General features: G+C 34.8%; 1 protein-coding gene across 1 annotated transcript in view; it reads left to right on the forward strand.

Annotated features, from left to right (window-relative positions):
• The window catches only part of LOC142344363 (uncharacterized), a 43,800-nt gene that overhangs the window by 13,772 nt on the left and 13,645 nt on the right, over positions 1-16,383 (forward strand). Inside the window, exons 2-3 of the mRNA XM_075395950.1 lie at positions 9,343-9,504; positions 9,980-10,351. Of these exons, the coding sequence (XP_075252065.1) occupies positions 9,343-9,504; positions 9,980-10,351 (534 nt within the window). The remainder of the gene's footprint in view (positions 1-9,342; positions 9,505-9,979; positions 10,352-16,383) is intronic.

Raw genomic sequence — 16,383 nt, forward strand, 5'->3', positions numbered from 1 at the left:
GAAGAATAAGAAAAACAAGCTGAGTATTTTTTTAGATTAAAGATATTGGTGTTTAGTAATAACAATGTTTTTAGTAATAATAATATTAGTATTAATATTTATCCGCGAACAGACTTCGTCTGTGGCAAGCCAGGCGGTTACACCGATCAGGGAACCTGCTTCGCAGATCGATAAATATATAATCATAATCATAGCTATAATCATAATCATAAACATAATCATGGATATAATCATGGATATAATCATAATCTTAATCATAATCAAATATTTATCTTTTCTTTGTACCTAAGTATAACCCTCTACCTTTTTGTACTACCTTTATACCTTCACCAGTAGTTGCAAATTTAATTAAATCAGGTGTAGCCGCTAGAGCTGCTTTAGGGTTTCTAGATGCAGCTGCACTTCCTATTTTACTTGCTATTTCTAATGCTCTTCCTGGATTATTAGCAACTTTCTTTCCAAAGTTAACTGTAGCCCTACCAACACTTTTAAAGAAATCTTTAAGCCCTTCTGCTTCTATTGTTGCATCAGATACTGTCATTGATTTATTCCTTCTACATAAAACACAATTACCTTTTAACATTTTAGTACCTTTTGAAGTGATAGCTCCTCTTATATTAACAGTACCACTATAATGTCTACCTCCAACACAATATAAATTAGTTTTGAACTTATTTAAAAGACTCATTTCTATATATAAAAAATAATGGAAGTTAAAAAGTATAATCCTTTTGTTGTTATTAAACCCAAGCCCAAGCCCAAGGTTAAGCTTGAAGCTAGAGGCTTGGCTCTAGAGAATAAAAAGAAATTAGACATTATTTTCGCTAAAGGTTTTGTTAATACTAATAAGAAATAGTTGGGTGTTAACAAGAATAACAAAAGTAACAATTAGAGCTGACTAGCTATAAGTATAAGTATAAGTATATGGTTATGTATATAATTATAACAATAACTATATTATACTATAATTATAAATTATCGCTAGAGTTATATCTAAAATTATAATTATCGCTAGAGTTATATCTAAATTATAATCATATCTTTGACTTAAATTATATCTATGATATTATGTCTACCATCTTATTACCATCACTATTCACACTAATAACCTTTCTAGTTAATACTAATGCATGACATATAACATCTGCAACTGCAGCACTAAATTTAAAATTAAGTTGTAATGGTTGTGGACCTATATGATCCCTTTGATATCTAGCATCGAATACATATATTCTATAATTACTTTTGAATAATCTATGATTTACATACGGTTTTATATTATGTGGTAGCCCATTATAATCTTTATTAAAGCTAACAATCTCTTTAAAAGCCTCATTATATTTATTGGTTCCGTAATTAATATTCATTCTATCCTCGGGATAAAACTCACTACCAATCTTACAATAACATTCAGTAACATTCATTACATCAAATGTACTTGCATCATGAGTTTGTTCATTAACATTATTATTTTCAAAACCAACTATTATATATTGCGGTCTTTCCATACCACTTTCTATACCTAGATCAAAGAAGAAGTTAGTAGCATTGGGTACATTCTTATAAAATGTCTTTCTTTCATAATAACTAAAGTCTACATTATTCTTTTTACTTAAACCCTTTTGCACAATAATTCTATTATCATTACTAGGATCAATACTAGGTACACACCATGATATATCTCTGATTTCTATATTACCATCATTAGCAACTGCACCAGGATTAGCATTAACTCTATATAGAGCTCTATCATTATTATTCCTTTTTAATATTAGTTTAAATCCTAAACCATATATGATTTTTTCTAAATCATTTACGAAACCAAATAGATCACTCATCTTAATCATCATATACATATGTCCTCGTTGTGCAGCAATATGGTCACCTTTAAGTTGACTATCTCTATTGCCCTGATTTCTAACAAAACCACTCTCATATTCATCACCAATACTAGTTAATAACTTATACATCAATAGATTAGGATGACAATGGTCTATATATTCAATAGTCCTACCACCACTAGTTTCAAGCTTAATTGAACTAAACAATGCCATCATACCATAATTAACTAATCTGATATTAGCATCATTAGCAAATACACCACCAGCATCATCTGATACAACAAACTCTATCTCTAGATATGAATCACGCAAATTTAAGTGATTCTCTTCTCTATTGAGAATGATATTAATATTAGTATTAACCGTATTCATTGTTGCTATATTATTAGGTTTATATTTTATAATCTTACTTTTATGTATATCATTTTTATAACCATAAATTGCATCCAAATTAAAATCCATTTTTATTAGATAAAAAATGACAGACAACTTGATTTTATATGAACTACAAAATATACACGAAGCTTTAACTAAAACTAAAGAAGAGCATACACTTAACTTTAGAATGATAAAACCAACAGAAAAGTTTAACTTTAGTGAACCTATACTTAATACAACAAAATTAGGTTTAATTAGATTATCTGTTTATAATTCGGTGTTTAATGTGAATAGGAGAAATAATCAATTCTTATATGCTAGTACTGTTATCGAAGATGATGAAGCTTTACCTCAGGCTCTTAGCTCTGACCCTAACCTTAACCCTATCTCTGACTCAAGTCCAAACATTACATCTATACTTAATCATAATTATGAAGGAATCCCATTGCTATATTCAACTATTACACCGGGAGCATATGAGTTAACTGACATAGCAGAATTAATAAAAGAAGAAACTGATGGTAATGTTATAATAGAACCTGATAAGAATACGATGAAATGTTTAATGGAAATAAAACAAGGAGCACTCAGCTTTGATATAGAAAACTCACTAGCCTCATTACTAGGATTTAGAAAAATAATTTATAAAAAAGGTAGATATAAATCTCAGAAAATTATTGATATTATGGGTTTTAGTACTATTAACATTCATTGTAATGTGATATCTGGAGCTAAAGATAATGGTAAAGATACAGACATACTATATACTTTTAATCTAACTGAACCGCCAGGTTACTTGATAAATATTGTACCAACTAATATCTTGTATCAAAATGTAACTAAAGATAGAATAGAATATATAGAATTTCATATTAAAGATGAGTATGGAAGACCTATAGACTTTAATGGAGATGTATTAAGTTTTACTTTACATCTGGTGTAACCAGCAACTTCGTTGATCTAGTTTAGTCTTAATTTGACTTAACTTAAACTAAACTACAAAACTCTCCGATCCCAATTAATTCTTAGTTTACCATTAATATTTTTATTTTTAGTTATATCAATGACAATGTAATTATAAGGCTCTTTCCATACCTTATTACATATATTAGCAAAATCATTATAACTAAGTTCAACATTATCAAAGAAATCTTGATATATCGATGGTAGGACTTTAACTCTCTGTTCAAATAAAATAAATAGATTACAGTTCTCTCTAACACTCTGCCTATCCAGAGAGAACAGCTTTTGATTAAGATATATCATATTGCAATTATTATGTCTACCTCTACAAAAGTATTCATTAATAACTGGTTCTTTGGCTCTAACATCATCGAATATCATTAGTTTCTTTAAGTCTTTGGGTAGTTTATCGGGAGATGGTAAATCTTTTATATCTTTAATAAATTCAACATCTGCTTTGGGGTTTATTCTTTCTATACCATGGTACTGATCACCATTAGGTCCAATGATGTATAGCTTATCAAAGTATATACTAGCTAGAATTAGTTTTTTCAATAAGAATGTCTTACCACATTCACTAGGACCAGATATTATACATCTAAAGTTATCTGGGAATGCGGCTTCAGTAATTATATCATCATCATTTAACCATGAATATAGATCATCATTTATGTTTACAGAGATACTGTTAGTAGGACTATGGGACTTCGTCCATGTTTCACCATTGTTATTAGGTTTAAACTTTTGATGAGGCTTCACCCATCCGGGAACCGGTTCCACCGATGTTTCACCATGTTTTTCATCCAATATATATGAAAAATTATCATTATCATGATCATTAACATTAACCTTATCATTATCATTAACATTATCATTATCATTAACATTAACATTAACATTATCATTAACATTAACATTATCTTTATCATTAAAATTATCATTATCATTAACATTATCTTTATCATAAACATTAACATTAACATTATCTTTATCATTAACATTACAACTGAAACAAAAACACTCATTATATATTCCTGGATATTTACATTGATTAACTAGAATATTCAAAGCACTTTTAATTCTAAATCCTCTATCAATAAGATAGATCACATGTAAACAATAAGCCCAACAATAAGATTCATCATATTGTTGTATTCTTTCATTAGAGCCTAGATCAATATATTCTTCTAGGATTAATGGTGGAGTTTCTACACCAAAACTATCAAAGTAATACACAGGACCATCTTCTCTTCTTATAACTAAAACTCAATGTGAACCTTCAGTTGGATGTAGATTTACAATAATGTTAGAGTTAGGTTCACTTACCATTTCTGGTTTATCATCTCTCATTACAATTTCAATTGGTGCTAGACTTATATCTTTGCCTATATCTTTTATTCTGATATCACTCATAGCATTATTATCAATTTTAAATTTTTATTGAATTCCTCAAAAGTCAGGATGAGCATTTTTATATAATAAATTTATTAAATCTAAGTCTAATTATATGTCTAAGTCTAAATCTAAATCAAATCTATATTTATTATATAAAAATAGAAACAGGTAGTGCAGTTTTTGTTTTTATTATTATAATTGGAATTTGCTATATAATATATGATTCAAGACCAAGTAAATATACAAAACTAGAAGAAAGCTTTGGTGGATTTATGAATAGGAGTGTAGTTAGATTTGAATATGAAAATTCACCATTACATACTATTGTTTATGGTGGAACTGGTACAGGCAAAACATATTTTATTAGACAATATTTAAAATTATACTCAGTCCAAAACCAAGATCTGCGAAGCAGTTTCACTGATCAAGATCAAGATCGAGATTAAGTTCAAGATCAAGCTAAAATTATAGTTATAGTTTGTAAAGATGACAGAGACTGGATAGATCCTGAGTCTAATAAGTTTTATACTGGGTTTAATAAATGTGATATAAATATGATCACAAAAAAGAATATGCATAAATTTCAAAATTGTGTAATAGTACTTGATGATATGGGTGATAGGTTAAATAAGGATATAGGTTATTATTTTACTGAAGGTAGACATTATAATATTCAAAGGATTGTAATGTGTCATAAACCAGCTCAAATAATTAATACAGCAAGAATGAGTTGTGATACTATTTATTTAACAACTTATAATGGACCTGACCTATTTAAAAACTTTAATGAGATATATAAATGTGAACATGACTTCAATAAAATAATTAGTGAATTAAATAGTAACTATTATAATTATACAGATGGAATGTCAGATGAACTTCGTTATGGTTTAATTAAATATAATAAAAAGGAAAATACTTTTATTATTATTAGTAGTAATAGAACAATGATATATGATTCAAGAGTTGGTTTCCTTGATTTAAAAGCTCTTAGTTTAAAAGATGATTTAGAAAGAGAAGACATAAATAAACTTATAGCATATATGAAACCACTAATGATTAATGCAACAGATAGAAATATTAATCATGATAATTATCAGTTTAATTTTAATAAACTTCTTACTTTAAATAATATTAAAATACAGAATGATGTTGTAACTAAAGAAATGATTATGGGAAAGGGTATGAAAATTTTATCAACTATTGGTGGAATTATAAGCTCGGGTTTAATTATATTTAGCTTATTTATCCTGATTCAATATCAAGAAATGCTGGAACTATAGCAATGGGAGCAAGCACAATGTTGAGTAGAGTAAATACATTAGTTAATGTTGGATATGGAGAAGAATTGGAAGGTGAAACACGAAGCAGTTTGGTAAACCATGAACAAAGTTCGTATACTGATAGTGAAACATGGTCGAAGACCTATCAGGAAAGCAGTTTGGTAAACCAAGAACAAAGTTCGTATACTGATCAGTGTAACTGTGACTTCGTCAATGAAGAGATGGGAATTTTGAATAGAAAGGGAGGAAGGTTTTTAAACAAACTATATGGAAATAATGAAGAATTTAGAGAAAAGATTATAAATTTTGTTAAAGATAATAAAGAATTAGACCTTGATTTGATCTTAGATAAGAGATGTAAAACTAATACACTCAATACTTTAGGAAATAAATATTTAGCAGAGTGTATCACATCTAAAGATAATACTAAAGGTTTACTTGAAATCATGGCTAAATATTTTTCTACAGCCTGGCTAATTTTATAATTTCACCTATTATAAATGCTTTTACAATGTTTAGAGTGTAACTATAAATGTGGAAACATTGCTGTTTTAAATTATCATTATGAATGATTTCATAAAGATAGAACTGATAAATGTATGTGTGGTAATATAATATTAAGTGGCATTTGTGCTAATGATTTTTCCCCATGGGGTTGTTCTTTAAAAAATGAATCTAGTTCTAATTCTAATTCTAGTTCTAACCCTAGTTCTAGTTCTAATTCTAGTTCTAACCCTAGTTCTAACCCTAGTTCTAACCCTAGTTCTAGTTCTAACCCTAATTCTAACTCTAGTTCTAACCCTAGTTCTATTTCTAACCCTAGTTCTAGTTCTAGTTCTAACCCCAATTCTAGCTCTAGTTCTGGTTCTGATTCTATCTATGACTATAACTCTAACTCAGATCCTAACCCCAACCCTAACCCTATCCTTAACCTTATCCCTAACCCTAACCCCAGCTTAGAAGTATTAACTAGATGTTGTAATAAGTGTAATTATATAAAACCACTAAATAATTTTGATGAGGGTAAGTATACATGTAGAAGTTGTACTTCAGCTAAAGTTAATTGTCCATATTGTACTTCTGTTGTGAGATATGATGGGATACGGGCTCATGTAAAGAAACAACATCCAGATATAGAATTGACTAGAGGATTTAGTAGAAATATAACTGATCGGTGTAACCGCTTCGCGGATAAAACAATTAATCCTAGTTGGCAAAGTCCTAGAGCTGTAAGTCCTTTAGTTATTAACCAAACAGAGGATCTGCGAATTAGCAAAACAACTCCGTTGAGTAGTTTCACTGATAGTTGTTCATGTAAATATTACAATTTTGTATCATTTCTTATTAATAATGGAATAAATATAGAAAAAATGAAAGAAAATATCAATTTATTGAAAAGTATAGATAATTTGAAATAAAAAGTATGAAAAAATAAAAAAAATAACAAAAAAGAGGGAATCACTCTTTAAGAGTGAAAAAGAGCGATCTTTTCTACTGGGGATCACTCCGAATAAGAGTGAATCACTCTTTAAGAGTGAAATATAAATTTTGCTTTGATTTTTTGATTTTTTTTTATTTTTGATTTTAATTAATTTTTTTATTGAATTTAGAGCTAATATATAGTAGTGGATAAAACAAGGGATTCAACAAACAGTAAAATTTGGCCTGATTCGACATGCGCGATTAGCGTTAGGAGAAAGGGACAAATTTTGCTGGTGGTTGAATCCCTTGTTCTATCCACTACTATCTGAGACAACCGTTTCATTTTCAATTACTGACGAGGTATTGTTGTTCGGTTATTATAGTGTAAATCATTTGCAAATCATTGTGAAAGAAGCAAGTTTCTTAGATGAGTTTTCAAGTAACTCGGTTCCCAATTTGTCTGATAAAGAAAAAACACGTACTGCGAATCAAATTTTAACTTTTATTGATCATTGTCTGTTCAGCTAAAATCAAATACAGGAAATCCATGTTTTCCCCGCCAATAGACATGGGCCATTTGATGCTACTTTTTATCTCGGTTTCTCCAATAAAAACCAGTTATAGGTCACCCAGTTTTCTAACAAGGAACAGAAATTCTATCTATCTGAAATTTGTCTAGACTTGTCAATTCAAGATTGGATTCCATTTCGCCAACGCAAAGATAGAAATAGTATAAATTTTTTTGTCAAAGTTCTTAGTTCCCTTTTGAAGAAATATGCACCGTTGAAAATATCTCTCTCTCTCTCTCTCTCTCTCTCTCTCTCTCTCTCTCTCTGAAATGCAACAGCTGAGAAACATTGGTTAACAAAAAAATTAACATTTTTCATTTCAGAAAAACATAGATATTTCAACTTTTGGAAAGAATTGATCTGAGGAAACACATAAATTGTGCAGCTGTTTAATTGTTTAAAAGATTTTGTTAATAGGAAGCTCAAAGAACCGTACTTTTTTCAGACATGTTAGCCGTGACCTGCCAACGAGTAAAAAGCATTGTTAAATTTGCCAAAAAAGAATTGGACGAAAAAAAAAGAAATTTCCGTTTCCGATGAATTTCAAAGTGGTGGTATTGTTTTACACACGTCATCAATTACTACAAAAAGCTTTATTAATTTGGTTCAGATCTTCAGTAGTCTATCATTTGAGTTTTAGTGCATTATTTTTCAAAATCTTAACTATGCATCCGTACAACAGAGAAGCCTACAGATAAATTTGGAAATCAAAGAAATGCTACATGAGCTAAGTTTGCAGGGTCTAGAGATCTTGCAATGAAATGTGACATTTACCAGCAGAATTGATAAATACTCAAATGATTGTTTCGAAAATTAAAAAGTTATATTTTTTAATGGAATGCTTTCCTTGCAGCTAATTTTCTCGTGGGGGTATTGTTTTGGCGAGAAAAATTGCTGAACAGAACATCTGATCATATTAATAGCAAGCGACCGTTCTCTACAACAAAAATTGTTCTATAATGGATTAAAATTGCGCTAGAAATGTGGAAATTAAAATCGGAAACCAAATTTAAAAGAACTTTAAAACAGCATCTGCTCCAGCAATCGAAACTGGCGTCATCAGAAAGAAACATTAGCTTGTTCAGAAGTTATTTTTATGTTTAGCAGAATATGGAACCCCTATTTCTGATTGAAAATATTTTACTGGAGAAAAAATATATATTTGTGTCTGACTTGTTAAGTTTGACCGACTAGTTATGAAAGTATTTGAGATGTCAATACGAAAAAAAAGAAGGATTGACCATCATAAAGGAAACTATTTAGTAAGTATTTTTGGTGGTTTATCGTCAGTCCAAAAAACAGATTGCGGCTTCTTATTTTCAGTTATGCGCATTTAATGTCGAAATAGTCCACTTTTATGGTAACTTTTACTTAGCATTGAATGCCATAAAATATGTTTTTGTTCCGGCTGGTTTTTGATTACTAAGCATATTTCCTCATTTCGACAGAAATCGTTATCGCGAATTAATTGATTGGTTTCCATTCTTTTAGGTCCCTGCGTCTATTTGCCCTATCATTCCTGGACACCTTGAGCCAATTTTGGCTGGATGCAAGTAGAGTGTTACCCTGGCACTCCCATGGACACAAGGAGTTCCCCTGGATTGTCAACATGCTCTTTGATTGTATTCTCAACAAAAGCGACATGGAAACAAGGTCATGTTTCATTGCAATATTGTTAGCGCAAAATAATGCGTAATTTGTTACCCAGTGAAATATCATTGATGGATTTTCTATGATCAGATAAAAGAGACATTGAACCACCGATCGATGTTCCGTTGATAAACTTTTCATGAATTATATATGATTCATAGATTGGAACCACTGGGCGCCCAACCCGTGTCGGTACTCTGTTTATTGTCAACTATTTTTTACCTTGCTTATGCGAGGATTTTCATAGAGTTATACAAGCTCGAAGGTAGTTGATTTTTGTATTTTTTATTTATTAATATTGAAGATCAAAAACAGGAACAGACTCAAAAGAATCTAGGGTATCAAAAAATTTCACAAAATATCGCTTTTAGACTATTATCAGTTTTCAGCACTTACATTTGCTTATCAAAGCAGGGATTGATAATTGTTAATTAACAATCTGTTCCTGATTTTGATCTTCAATATTAATTTTGTCTAGGAATCGTTCAGTGGACATTCTACTCAAGTTGTCAATAGACGAAAGACTTCTTCCAATAATTTTCAACAGCCAATCAGAAAACAATTCAACCCCACGGCACACTCAATTGTTCAATTTGTGTCAAGAAATTCTAACATGCACAAACACAGTCAGTGAAGAAACGAGGAAAACTAGAAAAGACTTAAAAGAATCTTCAGAAAAGCGACAGACGAAGTTTCTAGGATTGAAACTGGCTTGCCTGCTATCGAAAATCCTGACTTGTCCGGAAGGGGAACCCGTAAAGAATACTCATGCGACTACTCTTAATTTGTGGGTTTCTCCGATGGTGACCCTAAACGAGTACGCAGGTGTTACAGAAACCATGATCGATCAGTTAGTATTTAGCCTGCCTCTTTCCTTCGCCCTCTTATCTGATTTTCAACGTTTTGTGAACATGGAGCAGCTATTTTGTAATTATTCGTCATGTCAGTGCAGCTATTTTCGCAGCATGAAAGGTGTTCTCTACACTGCTGCCTATTAAAAATATAACAACAATTAAAAAAGAGTGTCACATATTAATAATAATAACGAAGGATTTAGGATTGGAAATGATAGCGGGAAATTCGGCAGGAAATTATAGCGATTTTAATTAATCGTTTAATTAATTTCTAATATGCTTCTAAAACAGAAAACAGTCGGGCAAAAAAAAAGTTTAATTGGCAACAAAGTTCTGTTTTTAGCAGACTGTCTTTCCAAGGTTTTGATATGATAAAATATCTCGATTTAATTTGTTGTTTATGTTCTGGTGAAATACATTTAGACTTATAGGCTAAATGATTCAAAATATGAACAATTATAAGCGATCTAGTGGTGTGAAAAGGCAAGGAAAAGAAAAAATATAAGTTTCTTCAAGGATGGTGTTTAAGCTCTTCTGCCTAATTCTTGCATACTAAGACGACTTTTCAGCAATATTTTATTTTCTGAGAGTTGCACCCATGGTAGCAAATCAAGCTCTATATATACATTACTATTCGTGCCATGGGAAAACAAGTTCTGCTCAAAAACGAGAAATCCCTAATATAAATCAATCACTCCTGATTTCTTCAATAAAATCAACATCAATCAGGGAATGAAGTAACAGTATTGAAGGGGTTTGCGGGACGGAAAAGTATATAAAGGAAGTTTGTTGCTTTAAACTCCCGGCAACTTAATTGCTATAGTGGATAGCGATCAACAATTGAGATGAACAAGTTAACTCAAATAAAATATAGTACAAACGCCTCATTCTGAGTTTGAATTTTTTTCATTGAACTTGTTTGAACTTGTTTCAGTGACCCTCCGGAGCATCTGACAATCGTGGGAATCGACGGCTGAGGGTTACTGCTGCTCTTGACTTTCCATGTAGCCTTCTGGATGCCGAAGCTCCCTGCTATTCCGTCTGCACCTCTGTGTGCGTTCACAACATTCCCAAGAGGCATGATTCCTCGGGGTGTGAAGTCCTTGAGCACCCACACAATGTCGCCTTCGTGAAGCTCATCATTTGCTTTTTGCCACTTTGTTCTTTTGTTGAGCTCAGGAACATATTCCTTTAGCGGCCTGCTCCAATGGTCATCAAGTACCGTTGCGTCAACCTAAAGTCCTTAGTGGACAGAGGAGAACCGCTGGTTGTTATTCACAAGAGGTTTCAAACACATGTGCTGTGTGCGCAGGAGGAAGTGATTAGGGGTTAGTGGTCCCTCATCTAAGATGCTGCCCACATGTGTTATTGACCTGGAGCTCAAATTTGCTTCAGCCTCTGCCACAACTGTCTTGAAAACTGAGAGTTAGTTTCTGACTACCCAGCACTATTAGCAGACTCTTATTTGTGATCTCTATTAGCCTCTCCCAGACACCTCCAAAGTATGGTGCCCATGGTGAGTTGAGAATCCACTGATTGTTCTGTTGAGCCAATTGCAGTCTGTTGTACACGTTGTCTGGCTGGTAGTTCCTCTGAAATCTTAACTTCATTGCGTGTTTGGCTCCATTGAAGTTTTTGTCATTATCACCCACAATGAGGTCAGGGTATCCACGTCTTGAAACCAGTCTTCGGGTGGACTTGGGGAGACTATCCATTGAGAGATCGTGACATACTTGTAGGTGGGCAGCTCTGGTGACCAGAGATTTGAACAAGCAGCCGTAGTGGATTTGAGTATCTGGTCTCTTGTCCTCAATGTAGAAAGGTCCAAACATGTCCATTCCGGTATTGACGAAAGTGTACTGCTTGTTCGCATCTGGAAATCTAAACTAGGCAGATCAGCCATTTTTTGTGCTCTCACATTGCCCTTCATCATCTGCAAATGAAACAGTGTTTCCCCAGACTTCTCAGCACTGTTCGCAATGTAATCATAAGGATTGTCTGTTCCAGGTAAGTGTTCACGTGTTCCACGCCCTGACGTTGTGGTGTGCCTTTTCAATTAGTAATCTGGTAATTTTTCTGCTTTGAATAATTGGGATGCTTCGCAATGTAGGTTAGTGGTGTCTTGTTGAGTCTTCTTCTCACCCTCAAGAGTGCGTCGTCTATAAAGGGCGTCAAACGCACCAGCATGTCTCCTTTCGCAAAATTGCTTTCTCTCAATAGTGAGGAAATTGTTCTGAGAAAATTTTGTTTTGGGACATCTTGATGAGATAGTTCATGCAGCGTCATATCGCCTAGAATACCATTATTGTAGAGTTGAGTAGTCGACTCCATGTTGAAAATTTTTCATCCTCAATAACAGGCGCCCGATTTTGTTTTGTTTGCGTAGCGCATACGAGGGCAGCAGTGTCCTCGGAGAAATTGCCCTAATCTTGGTGTGTGCTCAGAAAGTTGGGTGGTTCAAGCCACAGCTCTGGGATCTATGATAATGTGAGGCTTCTTGTGCCGTGGTCAGCGGGGTTCATCTTTCCATGGCTGTGTCCCCAGGTGTCCGGGCTTTAATTCTCGTGAATTTTAGTCAATTTTTTCAGCAATACACATCTTCTGTCTGTGCTTGGATTGGATTCATCCAAGTGTAGCAGTCCTTTCTCCGAAAATGCTTTGAACTGATTATTGTAGTCATTTTACTCTCACAGAACCCAGCTAGCTCTGCTCCAAGTGTTGCCGATTCCAATTCTAGCTTAGGACTGCTCAGCTGCTTGATCGGTGCCTCTTTTGTTTTGCTGATCACATATCGTGATATGGAAGATACATCGGCGTTGGCTGCCCTCACATACACTATGGCAGCATTTGCAGTAATCGAGACGTGTCCATGGCGTCCATGCATTTGATGAGCTCCGTTGATGTTGGAAGTCTAGGAATTTGGATTGAATGCAGGCTGTCAAAATTGTCCATCGACACTTGCAATTGCTGTTGGCAGCAACCTGACAATGGTTGATCCCAGTCTCCTCCCTTTTTTATGATCTTCCGGAGATTGCGTCTAATTCTGAGCTCAAATCGTGAAATCATTCTACCATGATCGAATATAGAGGCTGTCATTGATAGCACCTTCCTTTGTGTCAGCTGTTTTCCTGTTTAGAGAGGCTTTGGTTTTGCAGACATGGGCTTGTCCCTCTTAAGGTCTCACGTCTGACCAAGGATCCCCCGGTTTTCAGTTCTGCCTTGTCTTCTTTCAGTAGGTTTTCTAATGCGGTTGGTTTGTTGTTTAGGAGCATTGTCAAATTGAATCCGCTTGTCTACAGAACAGTTTTGATCACTTCTGTGGGTCTCCTCTTCAGAAAGGTAGATCTGCATGATATCTGTGTAAAACTGCTGCGTGGTTGATGTGTATGCCTCTAGATCCTCTTGCTTGTGGTCATTTGCTTTTTTCTTTAGAACAAAGATTGCACAAGAAGTTGAACATGTGGCTCCAATTATGAGTCAATTTTATTTCATTTTCTTCTCAGTTTCGTCCTCGCTTCACAGAAAACGTAGATTGCCATCGTATTGTGCTTGGGTGCCAATATGCATAAACAATGCCTCGATGTTCGCTGTGACTGCTACTGAGTACTATCTGAAGCGGAGAAGGCCATGCAGGTTGCAAAGTAGATCCTCTCCGGTCAGCAATACATCCTTAAATGGGTTTCTTTTATTTTTTGAAGCAGTGTTTGTTATTCTGAGAATTTTGTCCGGCTTCTGTTTGTTGATTACTGGGCGATGAGAAAGGTACCAATCCGAGTGTCTCAAAGTGTGATCTGCAGTTGTGACGTAGTTTTTTTAGTTTTTTATTGTCCTCTCTCTGTCTAGTTTGTGCCCCTTATCCAACCTCTGTTGCAGAGCGTGCCTCTGAATTTGGCCATGAGGTATTTGTTAGGGAGTGTGATGTCTTTCTTCCATGGGATTCCAATCTGGTATCTTTCCCAAGTGTGTTCTATGTTATCACCGAGGATGGACACAGCTTCTTTATCATCCAGAGACTGTGACTTGGAAGAGCACTGATTGATTCACTCCCTCTCTTGTCCAGAAAAGCTGGAGATCTTCATCGGGATCGTCTTGTTGTCTTGTGATATGATTCAAAAGTGTTATGTTTGTTGGTTGATTGGCCTCCCTTCTTCTGAGTGGACTATTGGGGAATGGGCTCCGTCATCGTCCAACCAAGAGGTGTATTGACTCCGTATGGTCCATTTATGAACTTTCTGGGAGCTGTTGCTGTGATTGCGTCTGCTTCAATCAGTATTTCTATCCGGTTGTCCCTGATTGTTGGAAACTTTTTTCCTGTAGATCAGATTGTTCTCTGCAGATCTCACTGTACATTTCAGTTTTAACTGCTGCCATCCGAAACTCCTCTATTGCACTTGCGTACACAGGGATTCTGATCACTGGAGAACTGCTGTACAAAACTCTTATAATGATCATCACATCTGCTGTTTTGACTGAGTGTTCACCATGAAGTGAAGCTAGTGGAAGGGTTATGTCCTAGGTTGGTTAAACTTGAAGTGCGTCCGTAACCTTCTGTGTTATTTGTGTGTTGTCACTACCGCTGTCCAGCAATACGTAGGTCGCAATACAACGATCTCTGTTGAAATGTGTGATGGTTATCGCCTTTTGGTTGCTGCAAGTGAAGTTTTCTTACTGAATAGTTGCCTGCTGTTGGGCTACAGTGCGCTGAATGCTGCTGCTGTTGTTGTTGCTCTTGGGGTTCAGCGGCTGACGGTAAAAAAAACTTTTTGATTCCAGTTGCCCCTGTGTTAAGTGCTCCTGTTCACTCCACCTTGTCTGTTCTAGGTTCCGTTCTCTTGGTTGTAGTTCGAACTGGTCTGCTGACTTTGGTTTTAATTACGTCCATAGTTTTGGTTTCTTTTGGTTTGTGTGGTTTTTGAAGTTGTTGTTTTGTGAGATTAGATTTCAGTTCCCACTTGGTTGTGCATTTTGTTGCATGGATCATTCATCTGCCCTATGGAGTGCAGAGTGATGGTGGCCATTGCATCTTCCCACAAGGCACCTTGTTTTGATGGCCAGAAGCTTTTTTCGTGAGCTTTTAAGCCGTTAGGGCAGAGATAGAAACTCCTACCTCATCGGTGTTGGTCTTACGCCGACTTTTCCAAGTAAGCGGGACATCGACCAACGTTGTGGCTTTGTCCGCAGCGATTGACATCACACATCCGTTGGCCACCTTCTAGAAGAATTTTTTACTCTGCTTCCGTTGTGTGGAGATGTCCCTGCATGCTTCTGCGTATGAGTCAATCCAATCAATAAAGTGGTTAAGGCTAGGTTGCGACAAAGATTGGGTTCTTGTGTGTTGATTCCTTCTGATTATCATGGTAGCGTTCAGTTTGTCCCTGACTCTTCTCAAAACTGCTGAAGACTTGAGATCAGCTTCAAAAATGTGAAGACGGAAGGTTTGTACCAATCTCCTCAAAAAAGATGCAAATCTTACAAAAGTGTTCATTTCGTCTCATCTGGGCTTAGGCTACTTCGCCAATGGATCCAAATATGCAATATGCTGAGGTTTGCCAAATTTCATGGTCAGTTCAGCGATGGATTCATGATAATAGTCCCCATTGTAGGAGTCCCTGTGAAGTGGTCAATTGATACCTTAGGGAAATTCAATGTGTTCTGGAACATCAGTGCTTGGTGTAGCATCTTTTCTGGTGGAGAACCCGGCAAACGCGGGAAGTCACTGTTTGGGTTGTTTTTGTCGTTGGCTCAGTATTCATCAGATCCGTAACTTTTGTCCAGTGGCTGTTAAATTTTTCGGGGTGTGTACCTGTAGCTCATGACCGGACCAGCTTTGCTAGTGTTGTGGTGAAAAGAACCCGGTTTTTGGTATTGCCCTGCTCTGTTCTGTACACACTAATATCGGCTTTGTCTTGGATTATGGTTCTCTTCTCTTGATCGACCTGAATTTTGTCAGACTTTATCTGTTCTCATTGCCCCTGAGAGAAACTCCCTGTTCCTTCCTCTCTCTTCAATGTTTAGAAGGGTTGAAAGT

Source organism: Convolutriloba macropyga, chromosome 8, assembly GCF_964194025.1.
Source record: "Convolutriloba macropyga chromosome 8, txConMacr16.3, whole genome shotgun sequence".
NCBI classification, from domain to species: domain Eukaryota; kingdom Metazoa; phylum Xenacoelomorpha; order Acoela; family Convolutidae; genus Convolutriloba; species Convolutriloba macropyga.